Here is a 16,414-nt window from a genome sequence, read left to right as displayed (position 1 = left end):
CAGAGTCCATCACCACTTGCAGCAGTCCAGTACACAGAGTCCCAAGATAAGTCCAGCCTCTGCCAAGAATCCAAGCATGCTCAAGTCCAGTTCTCAGCAACCAAGTCGAACATGCTGAGTGCAACTCTCTTCCTAGTCGCCACTCCTCTAAGCCATGCCCGCACTTCCCGCCGACACCATAAACTGCGACTCCACCAAGCCACGCCAGTCCTTCCTGCAGACACCATTAGCTGGCACTCATCCTCTATGGCTGACTGCGCAGGACTCCTATCCCACTCCATCCTTCCACCAGGCTCTCCAACAACTCAGAAAGAAATATCACCAGCGGTGAGTGAACCCCCTAAGCACACCTTTATAGGGAGTCACACCTGATCCCTAATTAAGTGAACATTAACCTAAACCTAAGGTGCGATACCGCTAACCACCACCGGGGACAGTCAAAACACCTTTGAACTCAACCAAAGTAAAAAAAAGTTCACTTTGTGCTTTTAATACCGCCAGATCCAACACTGGATCATGACAGAAGTGTTCCAGAGTTATTACCTCATAAAGGGACTGGGAAAATGGAGGCGATTTAAACTTTTTTTTTTACCGATTTACTTTTTTACCCATTTTCTTTTCTCACCCTTCTAACTCCATTGTAGGACTTGGACCCGTGCATATACAGAGCATGTTAAATTGAAGACAAGAATACTTGACTATCTTAAAATTAACTTTATTCCCAGTGAATTATTAAAATCTCATAAAATTGAGGAATCAACACCCTTTAACTCCAAAGCACAGAGAATATCTACAGACTGCATGGCGTCTTCCATTGGAGTAGATCTCGGAGCATGCATTTTGGACAAAAGAAAAGCAATTTGCTCTTTATCCAGAGTATTTTGACCCCTGATCCTCCACTTCTTCTTACCTTGCAGGGTATATCATGCGCTGAAGCACATCTTGCCCAGAAACCTGATGTTTTGCTGCCATGTATTTGCCAGTATGATGAAATATACTTTCCGCTTGCTTTCAATGTCCTGAGGGGCCTTTATCATTTCCCGTTCTTCACCATTTTATTTTTCACATTTATGTTTGTGGTTTCTTACACGTATTATTATGTTCAGTATTTTTACCATTCCCCCTCCAAATAATTATAACGGTGCTTCTCTTGCCCTTATGTTTATGCCATCTGTGAGTGACGCTACTCCATAGCCATTAATACTTTTATTCTCTCTTATCTAGCCGCCCTTTCTCTTGTAATCTAAAGGGCAGCAACCAGAGAATAGCACATCAGAGGCCAGAGAAGGACACGGGGCAAAGTTCAGGGTAAGATATAACAGGGATAGGGTTGATATCCGTGAATGGCGCTCAGTCCTCATCGCCATCCATATAGTAATTAGTGATAATCAAGCGATCAACAGCCAAAACATTATGACCAAGGCAACGAAGAGGAAAAGACGAGACAGGAACTGCTCATCCACATACTGAGGGGTTCCGGGGACAGCTGTAAAATAGGTTAAAAGAAAGAATATAGCATAAGAAACCTTCTAGAGAAATTTGTCTAAAACTAAAACAAAAGCAGACACACATTAGCCTCAAGTTGCAAAAAAAGCCTGACTATTTTAACCTAAGCAATCGTTCATCAGTTGCAATTACAAATTTATGTTTTAGCAAATAGTCCCTGTTTTATACAGAAACATTTACCATTTGTGTTTGACAGGCCCTAATCCATACTGAACAGTTTCTGTAATACTGGTTTTTCTTCCGTCTAGTGACACTGAACATGTATGGGCCAGTTAAAGCAAATGTAAAGGTCAGTATGGCGTAACGTACGTACAGCTGCGCCAGTGCAACAATTGCACGTTCAGTGTTTTCTTAACCGTTGAGCTACTTGTATCTCATGTATATGGCCACCTTCAGGTGTAATCACGTAATCATTGAATTATGCATTTAGAGCCATAAAGGACTCCATGCACAGATGCAGATTTTGGCAGGGACAGGCGACTCCCTGACTCTACCCGTTAGATGAGGTCAGAGGGAGAAAAGGATTTGATTTTTTTTTCTTTTTCATTCTTGGAAGTTGATAAGAAACTTTTGCCTCTCTCCATGTTGAAAAAACATGAATGCACCAACTGTGTGCACAAGTGTATGGTGAAATCGGGAGAGATTGCCGTCTGCCAAATGAACATTCAATAGACAGCTTTCTCGTATATGGCCACCTTACGGCATGGTACAATCTTTATAAAGTTAGAAAACAAAAGGAACACCTTTTTCTTCCTTCTTTTATAGGTTCCGTATTTTTCGGATTGTAAGACGCACCCCAAATTTTGAGGGGAAAAAAATAGGATTTTTTTTTTTTTTTTTTTTTTTTAATAAAATTGAGGTGCTTCTTCTAATCCATGCGTCATTGCTTACCGGGGGGGGGGGGGGGTGGCTGTGGTGAAGCAGAGTCCCAGGGTCGCTGCTGGAGGAAGCAGGAGTGGGGTGATGCTGCAGGCAGCAGGCTGGGATGAGGGGGTGTTCCGATGTGCGGTGCGCCGCTGCGGGTGTTCGGTGCTGCGGGGGCCCTGCCAACGTTTAGTGAAACGCCAGAGTCCCCGCAGTTTCATGATTTCATATGAGATCTCATCTCCCGAGATCTTCGTGCGGAGTCCACCGCATAGGAAACCATGGAACTGTGGGGGCTCTGGCCTTTCACAAAGTGTCGGCAGAGCCCCCCGCAGCACCGCCGGACACCCTCTATGTCCGCCATTATAAGACGCTCTGCAATTTTCCCCCAAAATTTTGGGGAAAAAAAGTGCATCTTATAATCCGAAAAATACGGTATATTTTTTGGATAAGATTTCACAATAATCCAAGTGATCAATTGGAATGGTATGGAATTCAAATGCCCAGTGTGCATCATTTTATAGTTCACATGCACAAACATTACACATTGAGGACAACCAAAATAATGGGACGTATGAGATTATGTATTCTCAACATCCTCAGTGTCTTTTTCGGCTCGCCATAAACTTCTGATGTCTTCCACTTGGAAGACCATGCAAACTAAATGAAGGCCACTTCTTTTAACCACTGCCTTTATTTTGACAAATGGAGCAGTTACAGAGCGAACATGTCAATAAAGGTGTCAAAATGATATGCTGTTCATATAGTCAGCCGTTTAATCATATTTTAGAGTATTTTTAGGACACTTTTCAGGTGGGTTTCAGAGCGGGCACACACCTTAAACAGAATGTGTTCACCTAACCCTAATGTCTTTTCACACAGTTTTTGGAGCAGAAATTTTCCAAAACCATGAGATTTGATTGGAGACTTTCTGCATCATAGACTCCTGAAAAGGAAATGTGTGAACATACACAAGGTGTGTGCAGGAGCCCTTAGGGTAAGCTTTATAAAACTTGTGAAACACACAACATTGCAGGCAGACTCCAGATTATGAGATTTTATTGGCATTTTTTACTTTGCAACATTTTGTTCATTAGTTGTTTTTTTTTTTTAGTGATTTAAAGTCCCACAGAAAAAAAGTCTATTGAAGAAAAACAAAAAAAAAGCAACATATGTAAAGCATGCTGTGTTAAACAAAACACAGACACACAATGAAAATGGCAGGGCAATAGTTGCCAAGATTGGCTTGTAAGTACTTGCATAGTTGTTAAAGACCCTCTTCCGACACGACAACTACGATTTCTGGATTTTCTAACAATAATCAGAAGAATACCTGGCGGAGGACGGCCATCATTAATGTTAAATGCTGTAGCAAACATTCCAAATGGAAACGCTCCAATGCCAAAGGACATCTGAAAGCCTCCGTCTCCAAAACCAAATCCTTGGAAACCCTGGGTAAAAAAAAAATAAAAAAAAAATAAAAATCAATCAATAAATACTGACGTTTAGTGATCTTCACATTGTATAGCTTTTACAAGAAATCCTATGGATAGGTAATACATGTCTTTCGAGAGGAAACATTTTATTAGAAATCTACAGACTTTGGGACTTTGTGTAACGACCATCAACGAACCCTTGTGTCTGGCAAGTGCTTAAGTGTCATTCTTTTCTAAATAGTAGAGCAGCAGCATTGTGGCAAGTATGCTACCGATTCCTCTAGTGCCCTGGCAACAAGGATGGCTGGCGATAAAGAGCTCCTGCGTCACCTGTACTTAAGTAATGACAGAATGGCACCCGAAGAGAAAGTCCACGCAATAGACATTCATGAGAAGCTTGTAACTTTCCGGCTGCTAACAGCAGAGAAGGGTATAAAGTGGCTACATGTTTACTACAATATATCATGAGGAGTATTTTACACACTTACATAGCACCGATAAATTCACAGCGCTTTACAGACTTCATTATCGCTGTCCCCAATGGGACTCAATCTAAATTCCCTATCAGTATGTCTTTGGAGTGTGGGAAGAAACCCACGCAAACACGGGGAGAACATACAAACTCCTTGCAGATATTGTTTTTGGTGGGATTTGAACCCAGGACCCCAGCGCTGCAAGGCTGCCGTGCTAACTATCTAATCTTCCATGCATATTTTTATATAAATTATTAGTGAATGTTGCATGCAACTACTTTTTATACAATTCCAACCATAATTAAAAATTTACACATACATTCATGCTCATACATAACTGCCGCACCTGAACCGACCCACAAATATATAATAGCAACATTCTCTCAGAGCGATGGTCCACTTTTGTCCGTAAAGTGGCGTGATGCAACATGACAAAGTGGCCATCTCAATTCGACAGGAAAGGTTCCTCCACTGTAACTGCAGCAGGTGATGGATGACACCAAGGCCTAAAAGATGCATCACACCTTGCCACACTGGCACAAGTTACAACAGCCGTTTAAATCTCAGCAAAGCCATCATTGGATCATGAAGAGCAGGAAATGGCCAATCACAGATTTAGAAGCCTGAAATGAATGTCAGGAAGCGCTGGGCGCCCTGTGTCATCTTGTTATTGTTAATTAGTTTTTCTCGTGGGAAGCTCGTTATGCGTTAACTAACAATTCCCAGGAACCAATACAGAATTACAGATGAGAAGCAATGGTTTCATCATGTGATACACGCCGTACAAAACTAAACCCTATACTACTCACCCCTCTGTTCTCTGGTTCTGGTCGCTGCCCTTGAGGCCGAGGAGGAGTTTTTTCCCTAAATGGAAAGATTATTGTATAGGATTAATCTTTTATGTAACACAAAGAAATCAAGAAAAAATGGTGCGCTGACACAGAAATACAGTAAAGGTTACACACCGAGGGTCTTCTTGCCCTGTGCTTCCTCTTCCGTACAAAGGTATTACTTTATCGCGGCTAATTCCAGCTTTGCACACAGGACACACCTGACGATTGGGCCGTGTTTCTAACCACTGAAGACAAGGAAAAAAAAAACAAAAACAAAAAGCAGGAATTGATTTTACTAACTATTATGACTTACACAAGAACAAATACTAAAGGCCCCCGGGTTCGTGTCATTACAGGGGCAGGTTCGCAATGCTAAGAAATATAATGGAATTGTTTCTACAAGCGAAATATATGTGGTGCCGTAAGTCAAGACTAGACACGAGGTTTTTCGCTCCGAAGTTAATGACGTCCACATCTAGGGAAGTTTTTTTTATTTAAATGCATGTATTAGGGGCAAAAATCTTTAACAAAGACTCAAAAAAAAAAAAGGACAGATAAAAGTTACAAACTTTCCAGTTTAGACCTTACAAATGAGCTCACTGACGGATTCTCAGGAAACCCATTTTGCAGCACTCAATAGATCGTGCAAATTTTACAATGAAACCAAAATACAAAAAAAGGATTTTGTGCCAAAAAAAAAAAAAAAAAAAAAAAAAAATTGCATTTGCGGAAAAAAAAAAAGTTTGCGCAAAAGGTGGACAAAAACTTTAATTATAAATCAATAATAAATAAATCTTAAGGCAACAAGACAAAGGGAATGACATATTCCATGCTTTCCCATAAGGGTATGAGAAGACATTGCCTAAATTACGTTATCAATGAATACCATTCACAGAATACATACATAGAATAGTACACAACTTACCTGATGCAAACATGGCCAGCTAGAGGAGACATAAAAAGATGAAAAGGTTATATGAGAAGTGTTAAAGCCACCAACAATCTTTTTCATTATAATTCATATCAGACAGTGAATTTCCAGTAAGATAAGGACTAAAGCATTGTAAACAGAACAGCCCTGATTCATTATTGCATTTGTGCCCTTTTCTTGTCTAGTATTTGGTGTTTTTAGTACGTTTTTGATTTATGCCAAATTCTTTTTTTAATTGCCGCTTAATTAGGTCAATGCGCAACTAAATATATAATGTAGAGAAAACAATGCTACATCGCACTGCTAGCTGCTGGAGATAGTATGGTGCACACCCTGTATAAAATGAATATTCACCAATATAACACATTCCAAAAAACCTCCGTGCTATTTGTATGTCAATGACAACTGCTTAAAAGGCAATGCCCTGCATCAAGGAAAGCACCGGCACTGGAGGCGAGTATAAGCAATTTTATTTTCATGGGGGCTAACATGCAGATCGAGAAGGGATTGCCCTAGTAGTGTACAACCCTTTTAATCTATGTTTAAAGGTGCAGACGACCGCATTACACGTGCCATGATCGCATCGCAATCCTCGGACCGGCCGTCTGCTCTCCTGACCGTGACAGCTGCATAGGGATACAAGCTGTCACACTCTACATTATATATATTTAAAGGCACCTATGTAATTACTATTCAAACTGACTACATTTTATGAGATCGCTTTCCCAATGTAGGCGGCCGATTCATCAATTGTGACTTTTTAAAGAGTTAAACAACGTTGGCACAAGCGTGATCTAGTCCCCCCAGTGATTATATGAACGTCTGGAACTTTCCAGTCTGTAAATTTGGTGATATTTTTGAAGAACATGAAACTTTTTAAGCTAAAGTGTCATAAAAAAAAGTTTAAAGATAAAAATAAGAGCCTTGTTGATTTTGTGCAAAATTCATGAACTGGGAGCTCCATCTTGATGGCAACATTTACCAGAAGACCAAAAAAAGGGACATAAACCCTGCAAATGATGAATCAGGACCTACGTGTATAATAAGTCCACTTACCAGAAGAGGTGGCCACATAAGCTAATCACTGCATCCTTAGCTGTGTCCAGGCAAATATTGCACTCAAACGTACTGTCCTGACTGCTCCCCTCGCCATTGCTACTTCCACTTGCTCCACCGGGGCCCGAATTCTCCGCAGATGCAGAGGCGGCTGGACCTGCACTCGCCATCCTACCCAGGGGGCACCACAGGAAGGAGACAACTAACCCAAGACGACGGACCTACCAAACACAAGAGGAAGTAATGAAGGCATCTATCCATGCAGGATAAGGTCAGGTCCATCTCAAAAGCCAGGCAAACTTACCAAATCTGTTGATCTGCTCTATGTTAGAACTTGCAGCAAAGAATCAGTCACTCAGTGATGGACGAAGAACAGAACAAGCAGTGTGTGTGTGTGTTGCTTTTTCACTCTGTTACATCATGTCCCCATAGAATAAACTGATGACTGGAGAAAAAAAAAAAGCTTGGAGTGATGCACAGCAATGAAAGAAGCCAAAACGGTACTGGAGAAAGGAAAAGGAAGAATAACAGAGAAGGGAGGGGTACAATAGACAGTAATTAAACCAGTGAAACCGGAGAATGCTATAGAGACTAACAGAGATCTACAATAAACCCTCTCACCTGTCTGGGCCGCCCCTCTGTGTGCACAGGTAGCCCAGCTAATCCCGTCCTCAGGGACCACCTGTACAGCTGTCATGTCAATTCACAGACAGCTACAGGAAGCCAGGGACTGGCACAACGCTTAGCAAGACTAGTTTGGCAAGTAAAATTTCAGCACTCAGTTGTCACTGCTGTACAAAACAAACCAAGGCAGTCAAACACCGGCCTGAAAGAAAACCCGCAGGGCTTGTATAGGTCACAGGCTGAGGATTACCTGCTGTAACAATGGGCAAAATTTGGAAAAGACTAAAGGATCCACATAAGAATAAGGCCAACTTCCCTAAACAAGCACTGTGCTCACCCTACAGGTCTGGACGCAGTGACGCAAGTGCTGAGGTCTGCAGTCCTGTGACAACCTGGGCGCGATAGAACAAGAAGTTGTCTCGACATTAGAGGGAATCTGTTACCCCCCCCCCCCCGGGACGCTTATAAGCTATACGGGCTTACAGGAAAAAGAATGGTTAAACCAGTCTTACCTGTGTGCCTCATAGCTGCGGTGTAGATATTAAAAGTGCATTAATCAACCTTTTATGTTAATGATTTCTTCCAGGCTTCGGGGCGTGCGGTGGAAGAAATCTCGGCCTCCTGGCTTCATTACAATACCAGCCTCTCCCATCAGCATCACACTGACCTGTGACATGCAGTTGTGGCCCCATAATCCCGTGCACTCGCTCGGTTATGGGTACCTTATCCGCCCTTCTAATGGTAGTGTCTTCATCCTGCTTCTGCGCAGGCGAGTCGCTGCTGCTGCGCGGGATTATGGCATCGCAACTGCACGTCACAGGTCAGTGCTACATCCATAGGAGGGGGTGGTACGGTAATGAAGAGAGGAGGCAGGAATTTCTTTCAGTCACAGCACGCCCCAGAGCCTGGAAGAAATCATTAACATAAAGATTAAAAGTGCATTTCTCCACATTAAGACCATAGGCATACAGGTAAGACTAGTTTAACCATTCTATTACCTGTATGCTCATAGTAATAGCTTAAAATCGACGCAGGGTGTGACAGATTCCCTTTAACCCCTTTCCGACGTTGGACTCCCCTTGTTTGGTGCGGGCTCCGGTGCTGAGCCCACACCTTTCTGGGCACATGACAGCTGATCTGTATTTAACGCGCGCTTACCGGAACTGCGTTGCTAATCCAGCCCATTGGTGACCCCATCACATGATCGTGGGTCATCAATGGGACGGCATGACAACCAGAGATCTGAAGCAGACCTCTATGGTTTTCATTGCCGGATTGCTATGAGCACCACCCAGTGGTCGGCGCTCATAGCAAGTGAGCATTTCGGCTACACACAGGTGATGTGATCATCGCCTGTGTGTAGCAGAGGCGATTGAAGTACTGCAGTTTCTAGTCACATGCCATACACATATTTGGTATCGCCGCATTCACAATCGCCTGATCTATCAATATAAAATAGAATTAACCCAATAGCTAAATGGCGTAACAAAAAAAAAAAAAAAGTAAAAACGCCAGAATTACGTGTTTTTTTGGTCACCGCTACATTGCAAAAAACTGCAATAACTGGCGATCAAAAGATTGTATCTGCGCCAAAATGGTATCATTAAAAGCACAAAAAAATAAGTCTGCACCCAGCCCCAGGAAACAAAAAATGGAGACGCAACAGGTCTTGGAAAATGGCGCTTTTTTTTCCAACACTGAAATAAAAAAGAACTTAGACAGGTTTGGCGTCTATGGAGTCGTAATGACCTGGAGAATCATAATGGCAGGTCAGTTTTTGCATTGAGTGAACATGGTAAAAAAAAAAAAGCAAACAAACAGTGGAATTGTAGTTTTTTTTGCAATTTCACCGCAATTGGAATTTCTTTCCCGTTTTCCAGTACATGATGATAAAACAAATGGTGTTGTTCAAAAGTACAACTTTTACTGCAAAAAACAAGCACAAGGTCATAATGACAGAAAAGTAAAAAGGTTAAGGCTCTGGGAAGAAGGGGAGCAAAAAAGAGAAATTCAAAAAACAAATACCCCTGGTCGTCAAGGGGTTAAGGGAGTGTTCCAGCCAAAATATGTACCACATAGCCAACGAGCAGCGAATAGTGACATTAGTGGGGTCGGCCTGCTGGGAACAGTCGTGTACCCTTGGCTAGAAGTCATATTGTGCAGAGCGCGCTGATCCTTTCTTGGTCTAGTTCTGAGGAAATAGCCGAGCACAGCAAGAAGTTCACTTTGCCAGCTATGAGCCGGGTCTTCTCTTAGGCGGAGTTCACATATCCGTGTGGAATCTGTTTTTATTTTCACAGATCGCGCGGCACCCATTATGACCTACGGTGCTATGCACATGTCCGCTGTTCCCGGCAGCAGATGACACGGGCCAATGCCAATCTATGGGGCCGTGAAAAGCACGTGCAGGGCACAGATGGCATCAGTGCAAAGCATAAGAGAAGCCTGCTACTTTATCCACACCGGGAACATTGATGGTAAAAACAGACACACGGATCACACACTGATGACACCGCTACCGTTTGTCCATGTTGTATACAGACGTGTAAAGGAGGCTTACTGAGTAACAAACGCAGCGGAGAAGAGGGCCAGGATACGACAATCCTTCTATCAAGGTACCGGGGCTAGGACACCGAGGGCTCACCTCAGGACATATCAGCAATATCAGATTGGCGGGGGTCCACCGCTTAGCCCCCCACCATCAGGTAATGCCACGGCTGCAGGACGGTCACTGTGCATCCGCTGTAACCCCAAGGTGACGGCGTCGCCCTACAGGCTACGGGGTGTGCACAAGCCCCTACAGCGGACGGGACTTCTGAGCCACAGTCATCCTCCATAGAAGGCGATGATCCGTATGGTTACAGGTATGGGAGGGAAGGAGGGAGACACTGTGAGACTCCGGGGGTCAAGCAGCCAACATTTACCTAAAGACAGCTGCTACTAAACGACCCTGGTGACTGTGCTGGGACTTGTAGTTCTACAGGGGTGCGGGGCTGTCCGTTCCTACTGACTAGTGCAGGAAACAACGGCTCTTACTAAGCTGATTAGAGCAGGATCTCGGCATTGCCAGCCATGACCGTGCCACTGTGATCCCATATGGAGGCGAGGGCACAGTGCCCACTACCAGCCGGCCATGGGCAGCCCGGGCACGGTGGGGAGGATTGTACACAGCGCTATCTATCACTTTGTTTGCAGACATATGTCGGACAAGGAAGTCTCTCAGCGCTCACCTCCAATAAGCCGAGATCCACCATCACCAGCGTCAGCTGTAGGCCGGCCTTAGTACGTCACTGCCGGCCCACGGAGGACTACAACGACCGAGATGCTGCGCGGCCACGGCACGTGATGCAAGATGGCGGCGCCCAGGGGCTCCTCGCAGAAGGCGGATTCAGACAGCAGTGATGAGGACCTGGAGCGGTTCCGAGAGGCGGCCTGGGAACCTCCAGGTGACATTCCGCTGTATATAGTCCGTGCTACTCAGCAGCCTGTAGTGAGTGTGTCCCTAACCGTGAAACTGCAGCACCAAGTGGGGACGACGTGCAAATATGGGGATCACAGGGCAGAGACGTGTTAGTGATAGGAAAAATGGAAGCAACGTTTCCAAAACGTCTCTACTTATCTACTATAAAGTATGTGCAGAAGTGCCCAACCTTACATGCTCGGCTGCTATTAATGGCCCTGATTCCTCTTGGTATCTGTTATGATCTATGTGATCGTTGTTATGCTGTAATGTCTATTGTCTGTACAAGTCCCCTCTGAAATGTAAAGTGCTGCCGAATATGTCGGCGCTATAGAAATAAAATTATTATTAATGGATGTCTGAGGGATGTTCAGCTGCGCTGATGCGGTCAGGCCCACAAATCATCAAAATCCACTGTTGGCAGCACCCTGTACAGTTGCCGACCAATGACATCCCAGACCTTCTCAATAAGAGACAATGTGATCCTGGAACAAACACTAGAGTGGTCCACTTACCATACACCACTCCATACAGTATTCGCAAGAGTACGACCGGTGTGATGTTACTTCTGCTTGGCGTTGTCCCCATGGTCTACAGTCAAATCTCCAGCTATCGTTGAATCCAAGACAAAAGCAGCCCTTGCCACAGAAGTAGAAATGCCACCTTTTCTGCCTCCATTGCTGTCTTGCTCTGCAGCATGATAGCCTTTGAGAATGGTGGCATGAAGTAAATGGAATGTCTGTAGTTGGACGTCTGGTTTGTAGCCCCCAGTGTGTCTGCTGGTGTGTGTAGATATTTGATGCCTTAGGCTGTGTGCCCACGTAAGCGTTTAAGCATTTTTGAAGCTTTTGTCCCGGTCAAAACGCTTTAAAAACACATAAAAGAAGCATCCCATTTATTTTAAATGAATTCCACACTTTTTGTGCACATTGATGCGTGTTTTTCCGCTCAAAAAACGCTTAGCGGTCAAAAACGCAGCATGCTCATTAATTTTGCGGAAAAGTCCGCGTTTTTGCTTTGTTCTATGAGTCAGAAAATACGCATCAAAAGCGTGCATTTTTTAAGCAAAAAACGTGCGTAAATAAAACGCACGTTTTCTGGGAAGGTGTCCTGTTTTGAAGCAGAAATTTTCTGCATGCACATAACCTTAGGCGTCCAACCCACAAGGTCCTGATGTTATAGCACAGTGGATGGGATTTCTTGATATCCCATGCCCACAGACGCCCTTGCAGATCACCCTCGGAAAATGACATGTGGTGGTCTCTCCAGACCACAGCATGTTCATTTCTCTTGCGGAGACACTAGTCGAACATGCGCTGCTTCCAAAGTGCTGCAACTTCCGGATCATCTGCACATACCGTTACAGCTGTGGTCAAAGCTGAGTTCCCACAGCTGCTGTTAATCATTTAGATCATGTGACATGATTGCCGGGTACCAATAGGTTACTGTGACAACTGGAGATCTGCTGAAGGCCCCCATCACTGTCATCTCAGTTCTGTGAAGCTCTGCCAATAGGATGCTGAGATTTTCACTGTTTCCAGCAGGTCTGTGGTATTGCAGTATATACAGGTGCATCTCATAAAATTAGAATATCATAAAAAAAAATGCTGGCTAAAGTGCTGGCGAACCGACTAACTGGTGTTGTTGATATATTGATCCATATGGATCAGTCGGGGTTTATGCCCAACAGATCAAACAGCAGCCAATATACGGAGACTATATCTCAATCTGCAGTTGCCAGTCGATAACCCAGGTGGGAGGGTGATAGCCTCACTTGATGCCCATAAAGCCTTTGACTCTGTAGAATGGTCATACCTGTGGAGAGTGCTGCATAGTATGGGCTTTGGTCCTCAATTTACAGCGTGGATTCAGCTATTGTATACTCAACCCACAGCTAGAGTTAAGATTAATGGGGTAATGTCCGCGGGAATACAGCTGCATAGAGAAACGAGGCAAGGCTGTCCACTGTCGCCGCTCCTGTTCGCTATTGCGATAGAGCCATTGGCGGCTGCTATTAGACGCAACAAGGCAATAAAGCGGTTTCAATATGGCGATTTGGAGGAAAAGGTGGACCTGTATGCGGATGACTGTTGTGAGTTCATTCTCTGGTTCACCAGTTGTGAGGTTCCCCTTCCAGACTCCCTCTGGTGGTGACAGGAGGTAGTGAGGCTGATTTGATCGGTGGAGGTCTGCCACCTGAGAATGAGGATGACGATTGGACCTCAGGACTCTGATTGGATTTAAGACAGCCGACGCCCTATTCAGTTGCTGTTGATTCCATCTGGCTTGTCAGCTCTTGGTTTTCAGCTCTGTTCCAGTCATCTAAAGCTAAGTTTTTCTGCTAATGTTCACACTTGATTTTGTTGGTCTATAAAGTTTTTTGTGTGGTCAGCCAGCCCCGGCTGGAGGCTGTGCTGAATTTCCACTCTTATTTATCAGTATTTTGCCAATTTGCTTTTTGTCCCTTTCTAGTTCGGTCTCTTTTTGCTCTGTCTCAGAATATTTTAGAGTGCTGATATAGTGAGAGAAGTCTAGTGACTTCAGGGTTAATTTTGCTATCAGAAGTGTTGGACATTATTTTTGCAGGGTTTTTTGCAGGTTGCAGACAGTGTCTTTCCTTTCCTGTCTAGTTAGTTTGGGCCCCATCATTTGCTCAGCCTATTTTCCTGCCTGTGTTTGTGCCTTCATTTTGTTTCACCGTCAATACATATGTGGGGGCTATCTATTCCTTTGGGGTCTGCTTTGGGGCAGGTAGTTTTCCCTTGTCTTGCTTTGGGCTTATTTAGTCCTCCTGCCGTGACGAGACGTCTAGGTTCATCGTAGGCACGCTCCACGGCTACTGCTAGTTGTGTTGTAAGATCAGGGATCTGCAATCTGCATAGATCCCAACCTCTCTGGTTTTCTGTGACTTAGCTTGCTTTGTTTTTTTCTCCTCGGTGACCCATTCATAACAGATGACCTTTTGTTATTCCTAGGGTGTATTGTAAGGGTTCCAATGGATTGTGATGAATAAGAAAATGCTCACACAAGAATTGAATTACTAAATTGATTTACTTAATAAATGATAAGATTAAATAATAAACAATATAAAACTATAAATACAAATGCATTAATCAGAAACAAGCATTATTCATACGTTACATTATTCAAATAGACGTCGACCAGTCATCCTCCATGAGCCAAGAGAGAGTGAGTACATATGTCCTAGTTCTTTTAAATGTCCAGCTAAAAGGTGTGTCCAGCCCCACCATGTGGGGAATGATGTCACAAGTCTATTGTCCATTGGCTATAAGCACATCCCCTCAATACCTGTTTTAACCAGTATATAATACAGGAAGCTAGAGGGGGCCTCATGTGTGCCACATGGCAGAAATACAGCAAGCTGGAGGAGGGGCTTTGGAGCACAAGATAACATCCATGGGGAAAGTTAACACACCCAATCTAATTAAGGTAGTTGCCTTGAATATCAATGGTCCTTTGTTGGTAGATACAGTAAGTGTAAGCCAGTTATTTGCTCTGCTTGGACAATTTGACCATCTGGTTGAAACAAGTTTCAATGACCTTCCTGGAAGGTTCAAAGAGCTGATTGAAACTATATCAATAGTTGGTATTAATTAATTGGAGTGTTGAAACCATTAAAAATAACTCATAGTATACATAGGGGACCCCTCGGCTTCATTGGATCATGCTGTGCAGACCATTGAGGGGTTCGGTGAGATCTCAGGACTGACCAGAAATTGGTCTAAATCAAGCCTATTTAAAGTGGACAAGGAGGTGGTATGGACTCAGGAAGACATAGGGGCCAACAAACTACAATGTGTGGAAATGTTTAAATATTTGGGGATACAGGTTTCCCTACCGGTGACTGAGTACCTTAACCCCTTTCCTACATTGGACGTACTATTCCGTCTATGTGACCTGGGACCTAAGTCCCAAGGATGGAATAGTACGTCTAGTGAGATCAGCGGCGCTGACGTGGTGAGCGCCGCTGATCGCGGCCGGGTGTCAGCTGATTATCACAGCTGACACCCGGTACAATGTGTCAGGGGAGGTCACGGACCGCCCCCGACACATTAACCCCTTGCACACCGCGATCAAACATGATCGCGGTGTACCGGGGGTTAAAGGGAAGCATCGGCAGGGAGGGGGCTCCCTCCTTGCTTCCCTGAGCCCCCACCGCAGCGCAATGTGCAGCACTGCTGCGGGGGTCTGTTTCCCTACAGGTCCCCGGATCCAATATGACGACGGGGGCCTGCAGGGAGCTGACTTCCTCAGTGCCTGCAAAGCGCAGGCATGAGGAAGTCTGCGTCTTTGCCTGTGACAGATCGCTGATCTGTCACAGGACAGTGATGTCCCCCCTGGGACAACCTAATAAAGATAAAAAAAAAAAAAAAAAAGTGTAAAAATAATTTTAAAAAAAGCGCTAAATAAATTCCAAAAAAAAAAATAAATCCCTAATTCAATTTTTGGAAATAAAAAAAAACCAATAAAAGTGCACATATTTGGTATCGCCGCGTCCGTAGCGACCCGCCCTATAAAACTGTCCCATTAGTTAACCCCTTTAGCAAACCCCTTAAAAAATAAAAATAAAAAACGAAGCAAAAAATAATGATTTATTATCATACTGCCGAACAAAAAGTGCAACGTCGCACGATCAAAAGACGCATATAAATATCCATGGTACCGCTGAAAACGTTATCTTGTCCCGCAAAAAACGAGCCGCCACACAGCGTCATCAGCGAAAAAATAAAAAAGTTATAGCTCGCAGAATAAAGCGATGCAAAAATAATTATTTTTTATATAAAATTGTTTTCATTGCATAAAAGCGCCAAAACATAAAAAAATGACATAAATGAGGTATCGCTGTAACCGTACTGACCCGAAGAATAAAAGGGCTTTATCAATTTTACCGCACGCGGAACGGTGTAATCGCACCCCCCAAAAGAAATTCATGAAAGGCTGGTTTTTGTTCATTCTGCGTCCCAAAAATCGGAATAAAAAGCGATCAAAAGATGTCACGTGCCCGAAAATGATGCCAATAAAAACGTCAACTCGTCCCGCAAAAAATAAGACCTCACATGACTCGGTGGGTCAAAATATGTAAAAATTATAGCTCTCAATATGTGGTGATGCAAAAACTATTTTTACAATAAAAAGTGTCTTTTAGTGTGTGACAGCTGCCAAACATAAAAACCGCCATAAATAGTAAATCAAACCCTCCGTTATCACCC

General features: G+C 43.7%; 2 protein-coding genes across 3 annotated transcripts in view; one reads left to right on the top strand and one right to left on the bottom strand.

Annotated features, from left to right (window-relative positions):
- Positions 1-699: 699 nt before the first annotated feature.
- Positions 700-11,092, bottom strand: RNF185 (ring finger protein 185). 2 transcript variants are annotated; one of them, XM_073582773.1, is made up of 8 exons: positions 10,954-11,092; positions 7,404-7,544; positions 7,100-7,320; positions 6,038-6,056; positions 5,245-5,357; positions 5,089-5,143; positions 3,704-3,821; positions 700-1,486 (listed from the first exon to the last, which is right to left on the bottom strand). In XM_073582773.1, the coding sequence occupies exons 3-8, from the start codon at positions 7,267-7,269 to the stop codon at positions 1,389-1,391; spliced, it is 573 nt and encodes a 190-aa protein (XP_073438874.1). In that variant the 5' UTR covers positions 7,270-7,320; positions 7,404-7,544; positions 10,954-11,092; the 3' UTR covers positions 700-1,388. The 2 variants fall into 2 exon arrangements, with proteins under 2 accessions (XP_073438874.1, XP_073438875.1); XM_073582774.1 differs by lacking the exon at positions 10,954-11,092 and adding an exon at positions 10,648-10,921.
- LOC141096256 (protein CUSTOS-like) overlaps positions 11,034-16,414 on the top strand; it is a 47,057-nt gene continuing 41,676 nt past the window's right edge. Inside the window, exon 1 of the mRNA XM_073582772.1 lies at positions 11,034-11,169. Within this exon, the coding sequence (XP_073438873.1) occupies positions 11,076-11,169 (94 nt within the window). The 5' untranslated portion in view covers positions 11,034-11,075. The remainder of the gene's footprint in view (positions 11,170-16,414) is intronic.

The sequence above is a fragment of the Dendrobates tinctorius genome, unplaced genomic scaffold, assembly GCF_039654945.1.
Source record: "Dendrobates tinctorius isolate UK_male_01 unplaced genomic scaffold, ASM3965494v1 ptg000073l, whole genome shotgun sequence".
Lineage (NCBI taxonomy): Eukaryota > Metazoa > Chordata > Amphibia > Anura > Dendrobatidae > Dendrobates > Dendrobates tinctorius.
Note: the sequence above shows the minus strand (reverse complement) of the source record. Positions and strands in the feature narration are given on the sequence as shown.